At 42.2% G+C, this 26916-nt stretch overlaps 1 protein-coding gene across 1 annotated transcript in view; it reads left to right on the top strand.

Moving 5' to 3' along the window:
* Positions 1-26916, top strand: part of ccdc78 (coiled-coil domain containing 78) — a 78477-nt gene that overhangs the window by 41130 nt on the left and 10431 nt on the right. The window contains exons 9-20 of the mRNA XM_043711977.1: positions 117-248; positions 1537-1623; positions 7524-7703; positions 10969-11142; positions 11987-12037; positions 13202-13290; positions 15965-16043; positions 18580-18705; positions 18829-19040; positions 23261-23435; positions 23976-24016; positions 25387-25468. Of these exons, the coding sequence (XP_043567912.1) occupies positions 117-248; positions 1537-1623; positions 7524-7703; positions 10969-11142; positions 11987-12037; positions 13202-13290; positions 15965-16043; positions 18580-18705; positions 18829-19040; positions 23261-23435; positions 23976-24016; positions 25387-25468 (1428 nt within the window). The remainder of the gene's footprint in view (positions 1-116; positions 249-1536; positions 1624-7523; positions 7704-10968; positions 11143-11986; positions 12038-13201; positions 13291-15964; positions 16044-18579; positions 18706-18828; positions 19041-23260; positions 23436-23975; positions 24017-25386; positions 25469-26916) is intronic.

Below are 26916 nucleotides of genomic sequence, written 5' to 3'. Positions count from 1 at the left end.
TCAAATTCAATAAATGGCCAGTTGATGGCACCACCCTCTCATTGGGGTTATTAATGCTGCGAGGAATAGTTTCCAATCATTACCATTGTGGTTTGATATGTACACTATCCGCATAGGTGCAGCTACGAGACAGGAATGAACGTTTATACAACAAACTGGGAGAGCTTCAGGGGAGGATGGGACAGATGGCCGGATCAAAAAGTGATCTCTCCTCCAAACTCGTGTTCAGTGAGGAAGAAAAACTGAAGGTGAGATTCTCCACAAACAACAACTTATGTTGGTACGTCACCTTCAAAGTAATGAAACATCATTTGTAGAGCACAGTATGACATCTAGTGTGACACATATTAGGTCAAATAGCCAAGCTCGGTCAAAGAGGTTGGTTTTAAGGAATGTTTTGAAAGTGGAGGGTGAGGTAGAGGAGGGCAACTGCAAGAGAGATGCAAGTGTCTTCAACTCAAAGACCGGCCGTTGTCAGTGGCTGCTATTTCACTCCACCGAAGCATTAGCACTCCAAGAAAATGACAGGGGAGCACATACTTCCCATACGTATCCCAAAAACAACAAGAATTTTGTTGGAGATTAGTCCCTAAACCAAAAGGGAGGGAGTGGGGAGAGAACGTGGAGTAAAATTATGAAATATTCATAGTAAAATCTGACTGATAAAAGGGGTACTGTGAAAAGGAGTGAAGGGAGTTGCAGGTTTCCATGGGGTTTACCTATTGAGTATATGTGAAAGGAGTCATGCCATACTGACAGCAGTTTACATGGAACTGGCTCCTGGGCTCTGGGTAGGATGTCCTCTCTTACCATTCTCTGTATATAGCTACATTTAAAAGGGAACATTTCTAACCCTTTGATCCCATGAAGACCAAACAAGACTTGGGTTTCTTTGTCTAAGCATTAACTCATACATTTATGGGAAACAATGTCAAAGATGGCACACAAGTCCCTGATGTGCTGCAAAACAATATTTATATATATTTTTAATAGATAACAGTTTTCTAATAAAAAGGTTGCACTCATTTCTATCCAACAATATTCTCTACATTGCACATTAGTAGACATGACTATATTATCTAAATATACTTAAATCTGTGCACAAAATTGTAATAGCCAACAATTTATTGCATGTTCACATGAATATAATATCCAATCAAATCATTACTTGTTTACTGACTATAAGTATGTACTTTGTGATGATTAAAACTATTCTTCTTATCCCCTTTCCCATTCAATAAAGCTTGTTGCTGTTCACTTGAAAGAGTGTAGTTCTCACATTCCTGCCACTTTGCCAGTTGAGATGAGCTACTTTCGTATAGCCCTTGACACTGAATGTGACACATCCTCTCCGACTCCATATCAAAGCTAAGCAACCCAAAGAATCCTCAGAACAATTATCTCAATGCAGTTTCTTCATCAATTGGTTTCAGTTTTGTCCCAAACTCAAAATGCATTTTCCTTTTTATTGTGGGACCCTATAATTTTAAGACTAATTTGTTGATTCAACCTCAGAAATTCTTCTTATGTGTTTAGATTTCCAAGGATCTGATTGATTTGCAAATCCAGACAAACAAGATTCGGGAGCAATATGAAGCTGAGAACTTTGAGCTAAAGAATAAGGTACTTATTCCTTGCTCATTTCACGACAATATTTTCCACGACTTTTGTGATTGTTATTTAACTGTTGTAGTTTTAACTACATTGAAAAGTAATGAAAAAAAGTACAAACTGTTGTCAAGACAGTATTAAAGCTTAACACATAACTCTGTTTCTTTTTCAAGTATGAAGTATTTACAAGTGAAGCAAATTACAATTAACCTGGTTTGGCCTCAACTAGAGTATTGCATCCAGTTCTGGGTATCACATTTTCAGAAGGATACGAAGGTTTTAGAGAAGTTGTCAGAAGGATGCATGGGAAATAGTTTTTGATATATGGGAGTAACATAGGGAATACTGCAGAAACTCAGCAAGTCTGGCAGCATCTAGGAGAGAGAAACAAACTTAAAGTTTCAAGCCCAAATCTTTAGAACTGATGAAAAGTCAAATCGGACTCAATAAATGGTGGGTGCAGAGAAACAGATATCCATGATATGGTGCACTCTTTAAGCTGTGATTATAGAGAGATTTGATAATTTAGCTGGTCATTTCCAAGCAGATAGCTATGTGCATTCCTTATTTAATAACAGAAAGACTTGGTAATCTGTTTAGGTGAAATGAAGGAGAGGAAGAAACAGTTTGATAACATGTCCCTAAATGAGAATATAAATGACCATTCAAAATCATCTAATGAAAATCAGAAAAGCAGTCCAAGGATAAATTATTTCTGATAGAGATCTGTACCTGCAGGGCGAAGAACTGGAAATTACATTATTGGAGAGAGATAAGTATGTTTTTGGAAATTCTCTGCAATACATTCATGAAGCACGTTTATCAAGAAGATAAACACTGTAACCTAAACAACCAGAAGTGTATAGAATGGTGACGCTAATATGAAGAATGCATTTAAGGCATTGATTGTGGCCAATGTTAGGTTTAACTGACATAGAGAAATGAAGAGAGAAGTGGAGGGGGTGGGGGCGGGTCCCTGCATATCTGAACTATTGCTGAAAAGAGAGATATGTCAGCTAAGGTTTCTTTTTGTGTTGCAAATCTTCACAACAATTTGTATTACAGAAGAAAAGGCATTACCATGGAGAAATCAAATATAAACTGAAGTTCCTTAAAATCCTGGACAATTCAAAAAAATCTACAAGGCTTGAGCAGGTTCCTTTACTTTGTAGGGCACAGGTCCCTGTATAATGTTCCTTCCAGCAAGCATAAGTAAGCCACATTACAAGCTTGACTGATTATCTTATTTTCGGTGTAGCTATTGACCTACTCAGATTGTTCACCAAGTGCTGCCCATATACGGAATTGCACACAAAAAGTGAAAGAATTGTAGATGCTATAAATCAGAAATTGCTGGAAAAGGTCTGGCATCATCAGTGGAGAGAAATCCAAGTTAATTTTCCAGGTCTAGTGACTCTGCCTCAGAACTGAGCTTTTCCAGCAATTTCTGTTTTTGTTTCTGATTTACAGCAGTTTTTTTAAATTTTACTTGGTATTTACCTCACTGCCCCATCTCTTCTAGGCATGCCCACCTTGATGAAGTTATGTAGCTCTCTGTGACAATTCTGAGGAAGGGTCCCTGGACCCGAAATGTTAACTTTGATTTCTCTACACAGGCACTGCCAGAGCTGCTGAGCTTTTCCAGCAATTTCTGTTTTTGTTATGGAATTTCACATAATGGTGGACTGTTATGGGTTTGGAAGTGTGCTCTAGTTGTAATGAGTGGGATGCAAATACACACAGGCAGGCTTCTCATCACCCCTCTGTGGGGGGAGTACGGAATTGCAAACATTTACCTTGTTGGTGAGAACCTGAAATTTGGACTCTCGCAGGATTAAACCATCACTGCCACCATTATTTCCACCACCTCAGGGAGTGGAAAATTATGCTCGCAGTCTTTTTCTAGGGCTATTTTCTCAATTCTAACAATTAATTTCTTATCGCAGCACTTCCAACCATCAGCTTTCTAGTAGGTTAATGAGTTCACCAATCACAGGTTGTTACCTCATTGCTGTTTGTGCCACACTGGGACAGTGACTACACCTATGGAGGATTTGATTGGTTGTGAGTGCTTTGGGATATGCTGAGGTCGTGACAGGAGCTACAGCAGTGTAAGTCTTTTCTTTCCCCAAGGAAGTGGCACTTTAACATTGAGCAATGTAACTTGCATAAGCATAAACTTTGCAAATCATTAGCCAGATTTCATTTAATCATTCTGCACTTACACTTTACAGTCTTTGCTCACAGTTTGTGAGATGAATTGAATTCTCCATGACATTAGCATGTTGCATAGCAACAAGTATGCAGTCACTGTCATTGAGACTGTGGATTGCTTCGTTTGATAAACCTCATATTTTCAGGTGGAGACAAAAATGTCCATTTTATTTTCCAGAACAATCTTTGACCCGGAAGCAGTTCAGTCAAGGAAACTTGTAATTTCTTCATTGTCTTAAAGGGTGAGGATGTGTCTTGGAGTCCAGTTTAACTTTTTCCTCAAATAGAGTCCAGAGGCAGCTTCAGGTGTGTTCTTCAGTACCTAGTCACAGCTAGGAGGAAGAAGAGAAAATAAAAGTCCTCCATTGTACACTCCTCCACACCCTCCCCGACCTCTCCACACAATCTCCCCATATTCTTCCCATTCAATTCCCACAACCCCTCAATCTCTCATGCAAATCCATTTCCTTATACCCTTTACAGAATCACAGAATTTCCACAGTGCAAAACGAGGCCATTTGGCCCGTCATGCTTGCATTGGTTCTGTTCCCTAGTGTCAATCTCCTGCCTTTTCCCAACCGTCCTGCACACTATTTCTATCCAACTTGAGGCCCTATTGAATGCCTCACTTGAGCCCATATTCACCATATTTCCAGGCTCTTTATTATCATCTATGCTAGCTTAATGCCAACTTGGTCCAGGATCTCCCCACATACATTCGGGACACCACCCATGCCCTCCAACTCCTCCATAACCTTTGGTTCCCCAGCTCCCAATGCCTCATCTCCACCATGGACATCCAGTCCCTGTACACGTCCATCCGCCATGACGAAGGCCTCCAAGCCCTCCGTTTCTTCTTCTCTTGCCGACTCACCTAATCTTCTTCCACCAACACATTCACTTGATTGGCTGAACTGGTCCTCACCCTCAACAACTTCTCCTTCGAATCTTCCCATTTCCTTCAGACCAAAAGGAACAGTCTATTTTCTGTAGTTACACCGGCACCATTCCCCACCTTTTCCTCCATTACATCAATGACTGTATTGGCGCCACCTCGTGCTCCCACGAGGAGATTGAACAGTTCATCAACTTCACAAGCACCTTCCACCTCAAGTTCACCTGGACCATCTCGGACACTTCCCTCCCCTTCCTGGACTTCTCCATCTCCATTTCTGATGACCAACTCAACACAGACATCTACTTCAAACTCACTGACTCCCACAACTACCTGGACTATGCCTTCTTCAACACCCCCCTCCTGTACAAACACTATCCCTTACTCCCAATTCCTCTAGCGCATGTGCTCCCAGAAAGATAAATTTTACTCCAGAACATCCCAGATGGCCTCTGACTTCAAGGACCACTATTTCTCCTCCCATATGGTCAACAATGCCCTCCAGCACATCTCCTCCATTTCCCACACCTTGTCCCTTGAACACCACCTCTCCAATCACAACAAGGACAGAACCCCCCAGTCCTCACCTCCCACCCCACCAACCTCCAGATATAATGCATCATCCTCCGCCATTTCCGCCACCTACAGTCAGATCCCACCACCAGAGATATAGTTCCCTCCCACCCCTTTCAGCATTCTGCAGAGACCATTCCCTCCATGACTCCCTCATTAGGTCACGTCCCCCACCCCCACAACTAACCCACCCTCCACTCCCGGCACCTTCCCTTGCCACCACAAGAGGTGTAAAACCTGTGCCCACACATTCCCCCCTCACCTCCATCCAAGGACCCAAAGGATCCTTCCACATCTGGCAGAGATTCTCCTGCACCTGCAAACACCTCATCTACTGTGTCCGGTGCTCTCAGTGTGTCGTCCTCTACATTGGGGAGACTGGATGCCATCATTTCAGAGAACATCACCGAGACACACGCACTGAACAATCCCACCACCCTGTGGCCACACACTTCAACTCCCCCTCCCACTCCGCCAAGGGCATGCAAGACTTGGGCTTCCTCCACTGCCAAATTCTAACCATCCGACGACTGGAGGAACATCTCATCTTCTGCCTTGGGACCTTCCAACCACATGTGATCAATGTTGATTTCACCAGTTTCCTCATCTCCCCTACCCCCCCATCCTAGATCCAACCCTCCAACTTGGCACTGCCCTCTTTAACTGTCCTACCTGTCCATCTTCCTTCCAACCTATGCGCTCCACCCTCCACTCCAACCTATCACATTCACCCCCCACCTTCATCTATCTATCACATTCTCAGCTGCCTTCCCCCCAGCCCTACCCAGTCCCATTTATCAGCCCCCTTGCCCGCCTCATTCCTGATGAATAGCTTATGGTTGAAATGTCGACTCTTCTGCTCCTCGGACGTTTGGCTGACCGGCAGTGCTTTTCCAAGCACCACACTCTTTGACTCCTATTGTCAACTTGTACCTCACCACCCACCCCTCATGCCCACTCCCTGGCATCCTCCACAGAGATCACAAGGCCCATGCTTAAATTAAATAAAATTCTTAACTGTTGATGGTGGAAATCAATGCTGATGTGATTTTAAAAAGAAACTCTGATGTGAATCCATTTATTACATTTAACTTTCTTCAAGTATTTAATTCCTTATAAAAACAAACATTTCTATTCATAATCCCACTTCAAAGATTTGTAAGCACTTAGAGCAGTCAGTTGAATGATGAATGGGCAGGTAGCCCAACTGTGATGATAATAGACTGTTAATTTAATCCTGAAGAAGGGCTTTTGCCCGAAACATCAATTCTCCTGCTCCTTGGATGCTGCCTGACTTGCTGCGCTTTTCCAGCAACACATTTTTCAGCTCTGATCTCCAGCATCTGCAGTCCTCACTTTCTCCCTGTTAATTTAATCATCCATCACTAATCCTATCAAGATTAATCTCTGTTTTATGCCAATAGGTGCATTGAATACAAAAAAAATTGAAATAGCAAGCACTGATTGTTTTTTTAACACTGCAGACATTACTTTCTCAAATATAAAAGAGCAAGACACTTAAATACCCTGATAACTTAACTTGTTGATCCCTTTCCAGCTCTCTTGACAGATCTAATGCTTCTTTCCCTCTTTAACCCCCACTGGTCTATGTCTAACTATCCCAAAGCACAATTGACCTCCCCAAAGGGCAACTTACCTCTCCCAGATCCAAAATCATTTCAAAAGTGTAATCTACCTTTACAAAATATTCTCCTAAGTTTAAATCGTCTCCTGTTAGCTCTAAAGTCCACAAGTCATATTTTGGATATCCCACTGGCAAAAATGTGGTTCTGATTGAAGGCAGATGTTCAGTTGCCTCTATAAACCATAGGTGTGCAGAGTGCAATTCATCCCTGTTTCCCAATGATCCCCAAACCCTCGAACAATGGGAGAGGCAGGGTTTAGGGGTGGAATTTCTGGATTCAGGCTTCCATCACCATTTTGCTTAAATCATGGACCGCCTTCTACACAGAATTCCTTGTGGGCAGAGAGATTGCTTTGCATCAATTGATTGTGTGGTAAACCCCAGAGGCCTTGGTGCTATTTCAATGGGTCTCAACCAGAATGCAGTGATATCCACCTGTATCCGACACACGTGTGGGAGCTGAATATTAGGATTGAGTACACTAGACCATTACAACTATTCACAAATTTTACAGACTCTGAAGAGATTCTTGAAGTACTTGTCTTTCCTTCACCAGCACTCTTGCTGATGTTTTCATTTTTGTAGATTTTATTCCTGGAGAACAGAACAATGGAGCTAGAGTTGCAGAAGGACAAATGTGCCCATGAGTGTCAAATGGCTAAAGATCGTCTGAGGGCAGTGGAGAAAACCCGTAAGGAACTGGCAGACGAGTACATTGTTCTGAAGAGCAATTTTGTGACCCTGAGTAAACAGCATGAAAATGAGGTGAGCGCATTGTTCACAAAAGCCTCTACTGGAGTTCAAAATTGATGAAAACATCTCTGATAATCTACTCTAAATGTAGTCATTTTAAACTCTACCCAAATTGGGCAGCTTTTGTTAACAAACAAAAGCATTTTTAAAATTATTCTCTTTGCTTTGTACATTCTTGACAAGAGAGCAGCTTCTATTGTCAAGCCCCTAACTGCCCTTGAGAGGGCAGTGATCGGTTGTCTTCTTAAATTGCTGCAGTCCATCAGGTATAGGTACCCCCACTGTGCTGGCAAGGAAGGCAGATCCAGTATATTGAGGCAGTGACAATGGAGGAGTGTGATCCAAGTCAGGATGGTGTTGGAGAGAAACTTGCAGGTAATAGTGTTCCCATGCATCTGCTGCCTTCGTTCTTGTAAATGGTAGAGCCTGTGGATTTATCGATCTGTCTTGAATGTGCTCAGTTGGTGAACTTCCCCAGTCCTCTTCGGAGAGAATTCCCAGACCCTCTGAGAGACAGAATTCCTCCTAACATTCCAGTCTTAAATGGCTTGTTCTTTATTCTGAGATTGTATCCTTAGGTTCGAGAACCCACTAGGAAGAACACTCATCCCAAAGTTCAGAGAGCCATCACAGAAAATGCCAGATGGATTTTTCTGAGATGCGTATATAACTCTACACCTAGTTGAGAACGTAAGAATGAGGAGCAGGGTTCATTACTCATAAAACAAATCTATCTATATTTCCTCATTAAATTTACTCAATGTCTCAGCATTCACCACACTCTGGATTAACAAATTCCACAGATTCACCACACTTTGAGAAGGGTAGTTTCTCCTAATCTCTGTTTTAAATTTGTTACACTTTATTCCTAAATTTTTGACATCGCACTCCAAGAATATCTTTCTACAGCTACTTTATTAACCCCTGTGGCATCTTATATATCTCAATTGGATCTCTATACTTTTGAGATTTTTTTTCCTAAATCGACCTGTTCAAAGATGTGACACAGCTGTCGAGTGACTGGGACTTTAAAACTGTCCCTCCTGGCTCAGAGAGAGGTACACTACCACTCTGCCCACGACAGCCCTTCTCCACAGAGTATGCTGAATTAGCGACTAAATCAATGATCCTGTTACAATAATGATTTGGAGATGCCGGTGTTGGACTGGGGTATACAAAATTAAAAATCACACAACATCAGGTTATAGCTTAAAAATGTGTTGCTGGAAAAGCGCAGCAGGTCAGGCAGCATCAAAGGAACAGGAGAATCGACGTTTCGGGCATAAGCCCTTCTTCTTTGACCTGCTGCGCTTTTCCAGCAACACATTTTTAAGCTCTGATCTCCAGCATCTGCAGTCCTCACTTTCTCCTAGTTGACTAACACCCGGTTATAGTCCAACAGGTTTATTTGGAAGCACCAGCTTTCGGAGCGCTGCTCCTTCATCACCTGAGCAGCGCTCCGAAAGCCAGTGCTTCCAAATAAACCTGTTGGACTATAACCTGGTGTTGTGTGATTTTTAACCCTGTTATAACAGGTGAACACACCAAGCTGCCTCAACGGGAGTGTTTTTGTTTTGCTTTTGTTAAAGTGAATGCAATTGCTTGTTAAAACTTTCCAAGCGTTGATATGAAGTTAAGTATTCCCCTTGGCAGATGTATAATCAGATCTATAAATTAAAATGCGGTATAATATCATCCCAGCCAGCAGTTTACAAATATATCAACCTGGATATATCCAACACTGAGGCAGTATAGTTTTCTGTGGGTGTTTAAGCTGCTCATTGTTGGGTAATTTCCTTGTTTGGTCAGGATGCACTACTCCCTTTGATAACACAGCTGCTCTGGACCATGCCTCTGAGCAGCGTTTTGAGCCTCATTGACGCTGGGGTTTGTGGAGTTAGACGCGGGTGATGATGAAGCGAAGTGAGCGCAACTTTTGGTACCGGCGGTTCTCGGGCGATCAGACAGTTCAGCGCAAGGTCGGATCTCTGAGCGGTGGGCTCTTGCGCGGTTAGGGGATCAAAAGCTTAACTGCAAACGAAAGAAAAACCCTTAAAATGGAAATATAGAGGCTTCAAAACAGTCACCCCATTTCATATTTATTTTCAGTTCATAAATATTAAACACCCAGGAGAGGCCCAGTTGGAGCTTTAAAACAATATTAAACAATGAGGAAAAGTCCTAAAATTGGCCACTTAAACTCTACACATATTGTCCAAGGTAAGGCACTGTTTTAAAAAAAACTATTTAAATATAAACATATTCAAAAGTAGGGCAATTAGAATTCTTAAAAAGCAGGAGTAAAGTTCTAAATATAGAGCACTTAAATGTTACAACAAACTAATTTAAAAATTAAAAATGAGAAAACATTGAAGTCTAAAAGTTTAAAATCAATTCACTATAGTCTTACCAGAGGATAGCATTGCTCTCAAGGGAGAAATGGTTGGTAGTGGTTTAACCTGACACTTTAGTGGGTGCCCTCTTTTGGCACAGTGGTAATGTCCCTACCCCTAGACTGGAAGGCACAAGGCCCTACCTGCTCCAGAGGTGTGTAAAAACAGGTAGATTTGAAAAATAAATTACATTTTAAAATCCATGACCCCTCGGTAAGGGGAGAGTCATAGAGATGCACTGCACAGAAACACACCCTCTGGTCCAACTTGTCCATGCCAATCAGATATCCTAAATTAATCTAGTCCCATTTGCCAACATTTGGCCCATAACCCTCCAAACATATACCCATCCAAATGCCTTTTAAATGTTGTAATTATACCATCCTTCACCACTTCCTCTGGCAGCTCATTCCACACACGCACCACCCTCTGCGTGAAAAAGTTGCCCCTTAGGTCCCTTCTAAATCTTTGCCCTTTCATTTTAAACCTATCCCCTCTAGTTTTAGACTCCCCTATCCTCAGAAAAATACCTTGTCTATTCACCCTGTCTATGCTCCTCCTGATTTTATAAACCTCTATAAGGTCACCTCTCATCCTCCAATGCTTCAGGGAAAGAAGGCCCAATCTATTCAGCCTCTCCCTGTAACTCAATCCTCCAAGCCCGGCAACGGGTTGAGAGGGAAAGTCCTTCGTGGCATCCTCAGCTGGTGTGGGAATTGAACCCATTGCTGCTGGTGTTATTCTAAAATTGCGAACCATGGTCAACTCACACTAACTGACCCCCAATGCAGCAAGGTTTGAAATATAATCTATTATGTTTTTACCTCATGTCCGTCTGCGCTGCAGCTCATTTATTATTCTATTGTGTGTGTATTTTGTGGCAGGTGACAAAAAATGATGAGCTGAGCTTGGAGCTATTGACTTTGGCCAATTCTAAGGATTCACTGACCAGGAAACAGGACGAGTATGCAAAATCCCGAGCCATTTACGATGAAGCTACAGCCGAGTTAAACAGAGTAAGGGATCTTGTTGCCCGGCTCAGTAGCCAGAAGATGAAGGTAAATCTCCCTGACGTACTCAATTTACAGTTCATTCATCTCCACACAATCTCACGCATTTATACTGCAATGTAACCTATGCAGTAATCTGTTTCACACTGATAAAAGCATGGTCCTGCCAATCCGAAATAAAAAGAGAGAACGGTGGAGAGAGCCAGGAGGTGGGTAACATCTGCAGACAGAAGAACAGAGTTAATGTTTCAAGTCCAATACGACTGTTCCTCAGAACTAGTTCTCAGTGATGCTGCTAGTTAGGAGCATATCAGGCTCTGAGCTGGAAGTGAGAAGCAAGGAGCTCCAAGGCAGTGTAGCATGTCATGCAAAGCAGTGTCACTGCTGGTTTATAAGTACTTTGGGTCTTTCAGATGCTTTTTAAAGCATACTTTGAGTCTTCGATGCAAAGGTTAAAGCTTGGTGGATTCCAAGAGCGAGATTCCATTAAAAGCCTTTGGGCGGCACAGTCGTTAGCACTGCTGCCTCACAGAGATAGGGACCCGGATTCGATTCCAGCCTTGTGGTGAGTATCTGTGTGGAATTTGCACATTCTCCCCACGTCTGTGTGGGTTTCCTCTGGGTGCTTTGGTTTCCTCCCACAATCCACAGCTATGCTGGTTAGGTGGGTTGGCCATGAGGAATACGGGATTATAGGGATAGGGTGTGGGTCTGGTTAGGACGCTCTTTGGAGGGTTGGTGTGGACACGTTGGGCTGAATAGCCTGCTTCCACGCTGTTATGATTTGGTACAAATATGCCTAAGTTTGTTCTTCATGGAGAATTAGTTGGCTTTTAAGAAAAAAAATGCAGTCACATTAATCATTTTGCATTTATGTTTATGTTGCATCAAGCCTGAAGAAATGTTCATTTCTGAATCTGAGCGTGGCACTCTTGAAAGAAATGTAAGTATTATTCGAAGGCATTGACGTGTGGAATTTTTCTGACTTTTCATGTACTTGAATTTCCCATTTAAAATGTGGCAATTTAGGATGAACTGGTTTTGTACAGTTCTCTTAAGACTCCAGTAGCAATCCATGCTGAGAGGCAAGTTTCAAGATAGTAGATTCGATCAAGTGGATTAAAATGACAATGAACCATTTCCATAATGTTTATAGTGCCTAACTCATATTTATATTGGAAGAATCAGTTGTGAAAGTCTTAGAAACTCTTAAAAACTTGTAACCTTACAGATCAGTGGAACATAAAAACTAAGAGCAGGAGGAGGCAATTCAGCTTTTCAAGCGTGCTCTGCCATTTAATCCATCATGATTGATCTCATAGAATAGAATACCTACAGTATTGCGATTCGGCCCATTGGGTCCACACCACCCCACTGAAGGGCATCCTACCCAGACCCATCCCCATCCTTGAATTTCCCATGGCTAATCCATCTCGCCTGCACAACCCTGGACACTGCAGGGAAATTTCCCTTGGCCAATCCACCTAACCTGCACATCTTTGGACTGTGGGAAGAAACCGGAGTACCCAGAGGAAACCCACGCCAACACGGGGAGAACGTGCAAGTTCCACACAGATGCTCACCGCGAGGCTGGAATCAAATTTGGGTCCCAGTGTCTGTGAGCAGCAGTGCTAACCACTGACCCACCATGCCATCTCAGCATCGACTCCACTTTCCTGCCCGCTCCCCATAACCCTTCAACCTAGAAAAAATCTGTCCATCTCCTTCTTAAATGTACAGAAGAATTCCGTAGCATTGTAAAGTTCTATTGGATCGTTGCTGGAAGTCCATTTAGTTCAAAATTGCGGGCAACCTCCATGTAATAAGACATGCAGACATCAATGCCAACAAGAAGTGACATGCAGAACCACAGATTCTATCTTGGGCTGATGGAAAAGCTAGCTTTGTATCGTATGTATGTCTCACATTGCAACCGGTGTCACTAAATCAGTATTTCAAACTGTTTCACTCTACAGTGCCAGATTTCTGCTGGGACTGTTATAATATTCATAAATGAGGGGCATTGTACTTGTCATTTTTACAAACATGAAATATGTCTGCTGGGGTTTTGGCTTGGAAATTGGGAAGATTGATACATTTGTCTTAGTTGCTAGGTAACCAGGATCAGATCAAAGAACAAATAGAAATAATGAAGCAAACCCACGAGAAACAGCAAAATGCAATGGAAGAACGAATGTAAGTGTATAACAAAGACGGCCTCACATTCAGAACGGCAGAGAGTCCTTTAATACAGCCATTAGATGGGATCAGTAAAATTAAACAAAGAACTGTGGATGCTGGAGATCTGAAACAGAAATTGCTGGTGAATTGAATTGCATTGAAATGAATTTATTGTCATGTACCGAGGCACAGTGAAAAACTTTTGTCTTGCGAGCAATAACGGCAGATCACAGAGTAAAGTAGCAATGGATAAGTAAATAGGTAATCAGCAGCTAAAACAAAAACACAGGTATAGGTGAATGTTAAGAGTTTGTGAGTCCATTCTGTATTCTAACAACAGGAGGGTAGAAACTGTTATGAAACCGGCTGGTGTTTGTGTTCAGGCTTCTGTACCTTCTCCCTGATGGCAGAGGTTGTAGAAAAACACTGCCAGGGTGGGATGGATCTTTGAGAATGCTGGCGGCCTTTCCTTGACTCAGCAGTTCAGAATATCAGTGTTCTGATGATGAGTCACCAGACTTGAAACATTAACTCTGTCTTCTCTTCACGGATGCTGCTCAGTTTCTCCAGCAATTTCTGTTTTTGGTAGGATCAGTCTGGTTACATTGATCAATTAGTCTAGTTTCATTTTCACCACGTTAATATCTATCCAAACTCTGAACAGCACTTAATTTATACCAATTTAAGAGATTGATGGAATATTTTAAGAACATGGGTAACAGAGTCATACAGCACGGAAACAGACCCTTCGGTCCAACCAGTCCATGCTGACCATAATCCCAAACTAAACTAGTCCCACCTGCCTGCACTTGTCCCGTATCACTCCAAACATTTCTTATTCATGTAATTATCTAAACGTCATTTAAACATTGTAACTGTACTTGCATTCACCATTCCTCTGGACATTCATTCCACACACAAACCACTCTCTGTGTAAAAAAAGTTGCCCCCATGTCTTATTTAAATCTTTCTCTTCCCACCTTAAAATTATACTCATCAATCTTGAAAATCCCACCCTAGGAAAAAGACACCTGCCATTCTCCTTATCTATACCCCTCATTATTCTATAAACCTCTATAAGGTCACCCCTCAACTTGCAATGAAAAAATTCCCAGCCTATCCAGCCTCTCCTTGTAACTCAAACCCTCCGTTCCCATTCATTCAATGAGATCATGGCTATCTTCCACCACAATACCATTTTCTCCACTATCCCTTGATTTCTTTGTTATGAAGAAATCTATTGATCTGTGTCTTGAACATAGTCAATGACTGGCCTTCTCTGAGGTAGGGAATTCCAAAGATTTGCCACCCTCTGATTGAAGAAATTCCTCCTCAGCCCAGTCCGAAATGGCCTAACCCTTATTCTGAGACTGGATTCCCTTTTTCTAGATCCTCTAACCAGGGGAGATCCTCTTCCTGTATTCCACCCTTGAACAATTTTCTGTATTGGAATGTGATCACCTCGCATTCTTCTAAACTCCAAAGATTTTGTCCAGTCTGTTCAATCTTTCCTTATAGGTCATGATGTGACAAGGCTTGGTGCCACTTGTTTGATCCTTAAAGTGCACACAGATCATTTAAGAACAGAACAGTATGGGAATACTGTATGATATTTATTTTCCATCTCCTCAACCCTAGAGGCCACTATTTAGCAGTTCGACTGGTATCCTGATGAAAGTCAGTTAACAAAGCGGAGATCAGGATTGAACCGATGAGCTTTTTATTCTGTCTATCTGGCACAGTGCTGCATCAAGTAGTGCATTTCTTTTATTCCTTCACAAGATGTAGGCCAGCATTCATTGCAATTTAAGGGTCAACCATGTTGCTGTGGGTTTGGAGTAACTTTTTTTTATATTCATTTGTGGGATGTGGACATCGCTCATCCCTAGTTGCCCTTGTGAAGGTGGTGGTGAGCTGCCTTCTTGAACCCCTGCAGATCACCCACTATGGGTTGGCCCACAATGCCATTAAGGAGGGAATTGCAGGATTTTGATCCAGTGACAGTGAAGGAATGGTGATATATTTCCAAGTCAGGATGGTGAGTGGATTGGATTGGAACTTGCAGATGGTGGTGTTCCCATGTATCTAATGCTCTTGTCCTTCTAGGTGGAAGTGGTCATGGGTTTGGAAGGTGCTCTCTGTTTGTGAATTTGTAAATAGCACACACCGCTGCTATCTACAGGGTTGTTTCTGCTATTGTCTTTTCCAGTGTCTAGGTCGATGTCAGGTAATACCTGGTTTTATGTAGACCAGACTAGGTAAGGCCAGCAGTTTCCTTCCCTCAAGGACATGAGTAAACCACACAGATTTTTCTCTAAAAATTGGCAACTGGTTCACAATTAATTCGATTTTTATTGAAATCAAATTCCACCATGTGCTGTGGGAGGAATCAAACCCAGGTTCCTATAATACACTCTAGGTTTCTGGAGTAATAGACCAGACCCAGTCCTTCTCTCGCTATAGACTGTGAAGGGAGGTTGAGTTAACATAGCATGATACTTGTACAATTAATATGTTCTTGTAGTTGTATCTTTGTACAACATTTATTATGTCAGGGTATAGTTGTCCTTAAGTTTGAGACTACTTCACATGGAGACACTGAACATGGGATTTTATTAATGTAGTTCTTGCAAATGATGTTTCAACTAATTAACTAAGTTTTTTTAAACCATTAAAACCTCTGCTTTAGAGCAAAGATGGGTAAAGAACTTCAAGAGGCCAAAAGAGCTATTCGAAACACCCAACACAAACTAGCAGAGCAAACCGTGGTAAGAAATAAAATTAGTGGAAGAGACTGTTGTGGAGTACTTTAGATCGAATTTCCGCACAAGGTTCTGGTCAATATTTCTAGCAGATCTCTTTACACCAGTGGGGAGACACTCTCAGTGGAACACCAGGAAATTTCTCCAGTGAAAAGGAGGCTATAAGTTGCAGTTGTTGTGGGTATTCTCGTTGAGCTGGGACGTTGGTTTGCAGACGCGTCATCCCCTTTCTAGTTGACATCCTCAGAGCTGTGGAGCCTCCTGTGAAGCCTCTGTAAACTCCAAATGACACAATACAGCAGTGCTTCACAGGAGGCTCCACAGCACTGAGGAAGTCAACTAGAAAGGGGACAACGCGTCTGCAAACCAACTTCCCAGCTCAACGAGAATACCCACAACTACAACCGGCACCTGAGCTACAAATCTTTACACAAACCTTGAAAAGCTATAGAGTCATAGAGTCATGGAGATGTACAGCACGCTAACAACTCATCCAACTCGTCCATGCCAACCAGCTATCCCAGCCTAACCTAGTCCCATTTGCCAGCTCTTGGCCCATATCCCTCTAAACCCTTCCTATTCATATACCCATCCAGATGCCTTTTAAATGTTGTAATTGTACCAGCCTCCATTACTTCATACATACACCACCCTCTGTCTGAAAAAGTGTCTTATATTCCTTTTTTAAATTCATATTGTCCCCCTTCTGTTGTGCACCATCCATTACATCATAGTGCATGTTCATTTACTTGCCAATTTAAAAGGCAAAGCAATGACCTTGATTAATTCAGCTTGTGTAACAGGATATCTGTAATATGCAGGTAACATGAGGTTATAGCACATTATTCTTTGTGAACTCTGTCAGCACCTTTATCTCATACTGGTGTCTGCTGCATGTGATTCCGGTCGTCAGAAGGTCCATTTGCCCTTGTTTCCCTTATTACTTAACTGCCTGGTACCTTTTCACTCACTATTAACCTTTTCAGCACTAGCTACATATATGTATTGCTCCCACTTCAAAACTGTAGTAAGATTTGTCTTTTCTGATCATGTGTAGATGGAAAAAGTTGGATCAATCAGCTTGCCTTGTTACCCTTTTTTGGAAATATCTGGTCATTTTTGGATGCTAAATTAAATATTATCAAACTCAAATGAACATAGAAAATAGTGACATTCATGAAATAACTGCATGGAAGCCAGTATCCTGTCACTCTTTATTTACATGTGCATAGCGCATTGGCTTTGACCTGCCATCTTAGAGCTAGTCCCTAGAGTGGGGAGACCTTCTGAATCTCCTGTTTAATTTTTAAAATTTTTAAAAATTTTTACAGGCTGAGCATTTTGTTTGTCTGGAGAGTACAAAACAAACTACTAGACACGAGCAATTCAATCTCCTGTTTATATCTGTCAGCCAGGGCTCCCTGATTGGCCCAGGATAACAACCCCAATCAAGGATCTCAGAGTCAATGAGATCCACCTTACTCTGGCTCCAATCGTTACCAATCCAATTTATCAAACATTTTCAATTGGAATGAGTAACATCAATTTCTAGTTTATATTGTAGTGTTATCTGTTACTGTCTAACCCATTGACACCCTGGGACTAACATGAATACTATTCTATTAGATACTTGTATAGCTTAAAAAGCTTTTTCTTAATTTGTTCTCAGGATGTGGGTTTACTGGTGAGGCCATAATTTCCTTGTATGAGATAACAATTGTGGAGATGTTTCGACTTGTGAATATTCCAATTCCCTTTAAAAGCAATGTAATTGCTAGGAAAACAAGCAAGACATTCAGTTGGAATTTCTTTGCTCAGAGAGCAAAGAATGTGGAACCCACTACCACAGGAGAGCCTGAGGGGATCAGTGTAGATGTGTTTTAAGTCACCGTAGTTCCAGAGGACCATAGAGCTTCTCTCTCTTTGGAGAGAGGCAACTCACTCTGTCTGAGGGTCATCATGCCTTGAGGTGAGGGGAAAGGTCAGGAATTGTCATGGTCACCTTAGCCAGAGCAGAAATTGAACCCATGCTGTCGGCGTCACTCTATATCTCAGACCAGCCCTCCAACCAACTGAGCTAGAGGCTGGCTAAAGGTACGTGTGAGAAAGAAAGCAGGATAAGGTATAACCTTGCTTGGCTGAAGATCCTCCGTCCGTACTGTAACATTCTATATATTCCTTATGTTCACAAACAACCAATTTCTTGCTGCAAAAAGCCTCTCCCAAATGATAGTTTTTTGAGATGCAATTCTCAATAATAGTCTTTTATTAAAACAACTACCTTTGAAAAATTATAGCTGGATAGTATTCCCTTCTTTTGTTTAGCAATTGATAAGGAACTGTTCTGTTATAAATACTTCTCCATATAAATACGCACACTTAGATATATAAAATGTTTATATTTCAGAATCTATTCTCACCTTTCAAAGAAATAAACTCCGATTTTTCTCATTGTGAAGCAAATTGTTCTTGTTGAATAAAATAATCTTTCTAAATTCAGACACACGCACTTAACATGATTCCACTTTGGAATCCCGTATAGGCGCTGTTAGGTTCGCAGAGTCACCTGAAGGAAGTTGAAACTGAGAACTCTCAGCTGCAGCTCCATCTGAAAGAACTGAACGAGGAATATCGCATGCGGCTCGTCCGTTACATTGAAGACGTTACGGTGAGTAAATTGCTAAATGCAAGCTCTGAAAGTTCAGAGTGCAGCGAATCATATGTTCAAGCAGATGTAAGTGCCTGTAGAAATAGCTGAGAAGTGCACTAATGGTGTGTTGTTCTGTGTAAGGAATATGTGGATAACACAGTGAAATCTGGCAATGACAACACACAACCCTCGGCTGACCAGCCTTACTTGAAGAGATTTGTGGACAGCATGCTAAAGGACATTCGATCTGCCTACAAATCACGGGAAGAACAATTGGCAACAGCAGCTAGAAACTACAAGAAACGGATGCAAAATATAGTCAAGAAGCACGAGCATCTTTTGATTGCGTACAGGTTAAAGAAACATCTCGCTAAGTCATTCTCGTCACAGTTATACAGTATTGCAGCTTTGAGTCTCAGCTAGCATTTGAGAACGTGAGAAAAAATTGCGGATATGATGTGCTCAATTTATTAGTTTTGAGATTGTGCGCTATTGTGTGGCATTCTGCTGACTCGTTCCTTCTGTCACACCACATTGCAATGATAAGTGGGCACAGTAGTGGGCACACCCCCAACACCTCTGCCATGCACAGCTCTAGTAAGCTATTAAGCTGTTGTATATATCTTGCCCTCATCCCTTGTGCTGTTTGGCAGCAATTTATTTCATAGAGTCACACAGCACAGATACAGACCCTTTGATCCAACCAGTCCACACCAAACATAATCCCAAACAAAAGTAGTCCCACCAGCCTGCTCCTGGCCCATATCCCTCCAAACTTTTCCTATTCATGTATTTATCTAACTGCCTTTTAAGCTGTACTCACATCCACCACTTCCTCACGAAGTCCATTCCACACGTGAACCTCTGTAAAGAAAAGCCCCTCATGTCTTTTTTTAAATCTCTCTCCTCTCACCATAAAAATACACCCCGTAGCCTTGAAATCCCTCATCTTCAAAACATCTTGATGAACGTAGAGAGGTTTGATGTGTCATCGCTGCTGTTGGGATTATTTTCCAATTGTATTCAGCAAAGCAATCATGTCACCATTGAGCATCTGAGTAAGGACAAGACATTAATAATATTCCAGTCCATTATAACCCTGATTCCAGATGGTGGAGTTTCCCTTTTAGAGTCATAGAGATCTTCAGCATGCAAGCAGATTCTTCGGTCCAACTATCCATGCCGACCAGATATCCTCACCTAATCTAGTCCCATTTGCCAGCATTTTTTTTACTTTTATGTGAAAGGCTCAGATAAACTCTACAGCTCAGACTGTTGACTGAGTCTTGGAACCATGTTAAAAAGTTGCTCAGAAGGGATGGAATAGTGATTTGTAGATAAACGTGAACCCACTAAGATATGATGTCAGCTTGTACAAGGGCCCATAACTACAAATTGAGGGGTGATAGATTTAAGACAGATGTCAGAGGCAGGTTCTTTAACCAGAGAGTGGTAAGGATGTGAAATGCCCTACCTGCTAATGTAGTCAATTCAGCCACATTAGGGAGATCTAAACAACCCTTAGATAAGCACATGGATGATTTTGGGATAGTGTAGGGGGACGAGCTGAGAATAGTTCACAGGTCGGCACAACATCGAGGGCCAAAGGGCCTGTTCTGTGCTGTATTGTTCTATATAAAGGTAGAAAAAAATCATAGAGATGGCTGGAGAAACTCCGCACCTCTGGCAACAACTCTAGAGAGAGAGAGAGAAATGGAGTCAATGTTTCGAGTCTAATGTAACTCTTCAGTTCTGAAAAAGAGTCATACGGGACTCAAAACATTTGGATCAGCAAGATCTGATTTACAAAGCAGACTCAAGGACCTGAATGGCCTACTCCTGCTCCCATTATTTATGTTCTTAAAATGTTTTGCAATCTCTTAGATTGGTATAATTCAAGTGCTTTTAAGATTTTGGAGATCAAATATATGGTGAAAATGAGACCAGATGAGTTGATCGATTTGCAACGTAAAGAGACTGACCCCATCTGACACAAAAACAGAAATTGCTGGAGAAACTCAGCAGGTCTGGCAGCATCTGTGGAGAGAGAAACAGAGTAAATGTTTCAAATCCAATATGACTGTTCGGTTCTGAAGAAGAATACTGTGTTCATTTCTGGTTTCCCTGCTATTGGAAAGATGTTATTAAACTTGAAAGGGTGCAGAAAAGATTTACAAGGGTGTTGCCAGGGTTGGAGTGTTTGAGTAATAGATCTCATTACAGCCTTGGTTCAAATATGGAGAAAAGAGCTAAATTCCAGAGGTGAGGTGAGAGTAACAGCCTTTGACATCAAGGCTGCATTTGACCGAGTGTGGCATCAGGGAGCTCTGGCAAAATTGGAATCTAATGAGTATCAAGGGGCAAACACTCTGGTTAGAGCCATGCCTGGCACAAAGAAAGATGCTTGTGGTTATGGAGGATCAGTCATCTCAGCTCCAGGGCAACTCTCCAGGAGCCCTCAGGGTAGTGTCCTAGGCCCAACAATCTTCAGCTGCTTCGTCAATGACCTTCCCTCTGTCATCAGGTCAGAAGGGAGGATGTTCGCCGATGTTTGCACAATGTTCAGCACCATTCGCGATTCCTCAGATACTGAAACAGCACTTGCTGAAATGCAACAAGATTTGGACAATATCCAGGCTTGGGCCACCAAGCGGCAAGTAACATTTGTGCCACAGAAATGCCAGACAATGACCATCATCAATATGAGACACTCTAACCACCGCTCCTTGACATTCAATTGTATTACCATCACTGAATCCCCCACTGTCAACATCCTTGGGGTTACCATAAACCAGAAACTCAACTGGACTCACCACATAAGCACAGTGGCTACAATAACAGGTCAGAGATTAGGGATACTGCGATGAGTAACTCACCTCCTGCCACCCCAAAATCTATCCACCATCTACAAATCACAGGTCATGGAATGCTCCCCACTTGCCTGGATAGGTGCAGCTTCAGTAACACTCAAGCAGCTTGACACCATAAAGGACAAAGAAACCCACTTGACTGGCACTGCATCCACAAACCTTCAATCCCTCCACCACCAGCGCCCAGTAGCAGCAGTGTGTACTATCTACAAGATGCAATGCAGAAATTCAAGATTCAAATTTAAAGATCCTTAGACAGCCCCTTCCAAACCCATGACCACTCCAACTCCCACTTAGAAGGACAAGGGCAGCAGGTACTTGGGAACACCATCACTTGCAAGTTCCCCTCCAAGCCTCTCACCACACTGACTTGGAAATATTCTGCCGTTCCTTCACAGTTGTTGGGTCAACATCCTGGAATTCCCTCCCTACTGGTGTTGTGGGTCAATCCACAGCAAGTGGACTGCAGCGATTCAAGAAGGCAGCTTACCACAACCTTCTCAAGGGCAACTAGGGATGGGCTATCAATGCCGACCAGCCAGTGACACGCAAGTCCCACAAATGAATTTTAAAAAAGAGGCTGAATAGGCTGGGGTTGTTTACCCTGGAATGTCAGAGGCTGAAGGGTAACCTTTATAAGAGGTTTATAAAATCATGAGTGGCATGGAGAGGGTGAATAGACAAGGTCTTTTTTCCCAGGGTAGTGGAGTCCAACAAGAGGAGATGGGTTTAAGTTGAGAGGTGAAAGGTGTAAAAGGGACCTAAGGGGCAACATTTTCAAGCAGAAGGTGGTGCATGTAAGGGATGAGCTGCCAGAGGAAGTGGTGCAAGGCTGGCACAATTAAAACATTTAAAAGACATCTGGATGGATATATGAATAGTAAGGGTTTAGAGGGATATAGGACATATGCTGGCAAATGGGACTGGATTAATTTAGGATATCTAGTCGGCATGGGTGTTGGGAACCGAAGCAAATGGAAGCTAAAGTATGTGCCGCAACACTTTTATCTAATGTGAGCCAAGAGTCAATTTAATTTTGATCTTTTTTTTACAATGTCACACAATATTACAAAGGCTTTGTGAAAGAATAGGTGTAATTTAGTGGAGCCTACCAGACTCTGAGCAGGGAGCAGTGGTTGTCAATGTATCACAACAACTGATGCTCTCAAGAGTGAATGTGGTCTCACCTCTACCTTGGGAAATTGCTGAATAGCTTTTTGCCTCTATCTTTGGGCAAGAGGAATGCATCACCCTCAAAATAAGTACATGTGCCATGAGTGATTTTGCAAGAGCCACAGTGTATTAAATTCATAACTTAGACTTCTTATTAACAAAATAATTCCCTAATACTACCTTCTCCAATCAGAGAGGTAGGGACCCGTGTGCAAATCTTCAATCTCATTTGTTACTCCATTGTTCACCACCGTATCTGCCTCATTGCCCCACCTGGGTGGGGAGTGGTCACAGTTTATGAACCACATGGCCAGTCTTTCAGTCTGCTTTCACTGGCAGGATGGTTAGTTTGTCTCCCCATGTCTTCCTACCTGAAAATGGTGGGGGTGTTGATGGGTATTCCATGAGAACGTGGGGTGGGGAAGATGCTCAGCAATGGAAGGAATCACATTCCATGATGCTGGTGCCAGTGGGGATACATTTGAGGAGTAACATGTCAGTGAGGGTGTGTGTGTTTTTACTTGGCACAGAATGCAGCGGGAACAGATTCTATCATCAGGCAGCAAGGATATGGACCCCGGCCCGTCTGAAATAACCTTTGTGATCACTGACAGTGAGCTGTTGTCCAAACAGAGCCAGGAGCTCAACAGGCTTCGGGAGGACAAAGCTCACCTCGAGGCAAAACTCCAAGAGCTTCAAGAGAGGGTGAGAGACGTGGAGAGAATCTGTTTAAACCGAGAGCTATAAATTTTCACCATTCTGCTGAACGCTCTGTTGAGCGGGGTTATAGGGAAAAGGCAAGGGGGTGTGAGTAGCTGGGTGACACTTGCGAGGAGCTGGCATGAATGTGACAGACTGAATCGCTGTGATGATGCCAGGATTCAGGGTTTCAATGTGGTATAAATAAAAATGGTGTTGAGTATTCCAATTGGCAGCTCAGGTATTTTGTTTAAAAGTCACCATAAGCTATCGGCAGCGGATAATTTTGAAATAGTTAGTCACAAAGGAGTGGCTGAATGAACTGTCAGCATCACAGGAAGTGTTTGTAAAGGCATCACTGTGTCATTCAGTGGCCATTTTGAATGGAAACAAATGGGATAGCACTCAAAATGGCTGATTTGTTGATGGGCGCATGTTAAGGCGGGGGCATCGTCTGTACAGTTAAGATCTGTTTGCTTATTGGAATACCTGACAATGTATCCCTTCGGTGTAATTGCACCGTTTTAATTTGCATTTCGTTTGCAGGTGAGACTGGGTCGGAGTGCACCAGTCATATCTTCCTCGCTGTGAGTATTGCTCTCATTCTTTGTCCACACAGTGGTATTGTATTAACAACAACTGCTTTCTGTCCACAGATGCTGCCAGACCTGCTGAGGTTTCTGAGTAATTTCTGCTTTTGTTTCTGATTTCCAGCGTCCGCAGTTCTTTGGGGTTTTTTTAATGTACGGTAATTCATTGCCACACAGACTGTGACCATGCAGTAGTCTTGGGTAATGCCACCTTACACTTAGCTGCTGAATAGTGGCACATGAGTGATTTCCCATTCTACTTTCCCCTTCCCCTCTCCAAGAGGATAAGCCAGGTACTGTGCCTAGTACTGATATATACCATTTGCTAATTGTAGGGTTCACCACAGTTATTGTGTGTCATACAGTCTTGGGCATCCACCAGAGAAATGACACTCGAGCCAAAATGAAACAGAGAATGCAGAGATATGACCTACTGGGATGTTTTAATTGAATCAGAGAAGGTCAAGGGATTAAGAGCATTTTTTTTAAATTATGGAAGGGTTATGAAGTGGTAATTGCTGAAAGGCTAATTCCCCTCAAGTGGATCAGAAGCAAACATTGTCAAAGTAAAATGTCACCAGAAAGTGAGGATAGAATTGAGAACATTCTTTCGGGAAGTTTTTAGAGTAACAGAGAGCAATTGAGGCAGACATCATTGTTTTACTGAAAGGGTGAGTCGGTCAAAACTCAAAACAGAGGAAAATGCGATGTTATTGGAATAAAGGCAGGATAACAACATTGGATTTCGATTTTTTCTAGTCAAGAAAGTTCTCCTCCCAGAGCAGAAGCTTGAGTATTGCTCAAAAAATTGTTGATATTTTGTTGAAGTTTTAATCTTGCACTCTGGACATTTTGCAAGAATACAATCTCAAGGTGAACACCATCATTTATACTGCAAGAGAGGAGAGTGCTGATTTGTTGGCATGTCAATTCTGATTGCCAAGAAGAATGCTGATTGACAGTAAGCAGACATTTTAACATGTCTTTATTACATTTCATTCCAGGCAGGTTGACTCTTGATTAGTCAGGGCATAACCTTGAGAAATGAAGCAACAATGGATATCACCCATTTTGATGAAGGCCTGTCCTTTGCTGACAGAAAGAACATGTGCACACACTACGCATGTGTCACCGATTTTGCTGAGTCAAACAATTGCTGGTTAAGTTCTTCATAAAAACACCTTGACTATTCAAAGTACATGTGCCAACCAATGAGCACCCTCCTCTAATGCAGTATAAATTCCTTTGAAATTGTATTCTTGCAAAATGTCCTGATGAAAGACAAAAGGTGTCAGATAGTTAAGTTCTGTACCACCAAATTACTAACATGCGAAGACCTAAAGTACTACTTTTAATTTTTTTTTCAGCCTAGAGACTGATGGGAAAGCAAGTAGTGAAAACTGGAGTGAACTAAGGAAACAGCTAAAAGAGTTCACATTTACTACTCAGGTCTGTACTGTTGCTGATTATAGATTTTGACAGGACCCATGTTATATTGCATTGGAGAATGGGCTCCTCTTTGATTGAAAATGCAACTAACCAATTGTTTGTGCTGACTTGACCCATTACAGTAGGAAGGCTATGTGCATTAGAAACAGTTCAGAGAAGGCTCACACAACTGCTTTGAGGATTTGCAGGTTGTTGGGGACATCTTTTAAGAAATGTTTGAACTGGTTGCACCTATATACACTGGAATCTAGAAGTATGAGAGATGAACTTATTGAAACATAGAAGATCCTGAGTGGACTCGACAGAGTGGATACTGGATATTTCCCCTGGTGGGAGGGATTAGAACTGGAGGATTTGGTTTAAAAATAATTGGACTTCTATTTGAGATGGACATGAGGAGAATTTCTTCCCTTAATGAGGATCTTCAGTGTTTGGAATTCCCTTCCCCAGAGAAAGATGGAGAGAAGGTGATTGTAAAATGGGGGTTCAGATGAATTCTTGTAGACATTTGATTCTCTCTGCCTCGGGTTATCCTTTGCCCTTCTCCAGCCAATGCCAGACAAACAGGCAATCAAATTCTTGACTGAGAAAGGAGTCAGAGTTATCAGGGGGAGATCAGCGTGGACTTACAGCCCCAGTCAGAGCCTAGTCTTATTAACTGATAGTCTAGGCTCAAGGGACTGAATGGCCTCTTACTGCTGCTGATTACCTTGTTTGTGTGTTCTTATGACTAACATTGTTATAAATAATATAGTGGGGCCCATGCAAAATAACCTGCTGTCTCAATGCTGTTTTAATCCAAACCAACACTATGAACATAAACATGTCCAACATGGATCCAGGGTTTTGAAAAAAAAGGCATGTAATTTAATCTGAAGCTTAATATCTTGCAAAGCAATAATGTAGGTATTCAAAAGATTTGAAAAGATCAAGCATAATCAAGACTTGCACCAAACTCCACGCTTTTATGAAGATGGAAGCAAAATGTTAAGTAATGCAGATATCAAAAAGACAATAACTGAAATGATGGTGGAATCATGTGCCTGTCCCTGCAGTAAATCTGGTGGTCGGGGCATTTAATCAGGCAGTGATGTGGAAGGCAGGAACCCACCACTCGCTGGCCTCCATCCCAATCAAATCCGTGTTTGGAAGGCAATTAAATAATGTCCATTTCAGACACTCATCCCTCTGCTGTTGATTCTGGATCAGTGGTGCTGGAAGAGCACAGCAATTCAGGCAGCATCCGACGAGCAGCAAAATCGACGTTTCGGGCAAAAGCCCTTCATCAGGAATAAAGGCAGAGAGCCTGAAGCGTGGAGAGATAAGCTAGAGGAGGGTGGGGGTGGGGAGAGAGTAGCATCTCTCCCCACCCCCACCCTCCTCTAGCTTATCTCTCCACGCTTCAGGCTCTCTGCCTTTATTCCTGATGAAGGGCTTTTGCCCGAAAC

Source organism: Chiloscyllium plagiosum, chromosome 21 (genome assembly GCF_004010195.1).
Source record: "Chiloscyllium plagiosum isolate BGI_BamShark_2017 chromosome 21, ASM401019v2, whole genome shotgun sequence".
Taxonomy (NCBI): Eukaryota; Metazoa; Chordata; class Chondrichthyes; order Orectolobiformes; family Hemiscylliidae; genus Chiloscyllium; species Chiloscyllium plagiosum.
This window is presented reverse-complemented; position numbering and strand designations above follow the sequence as displayed.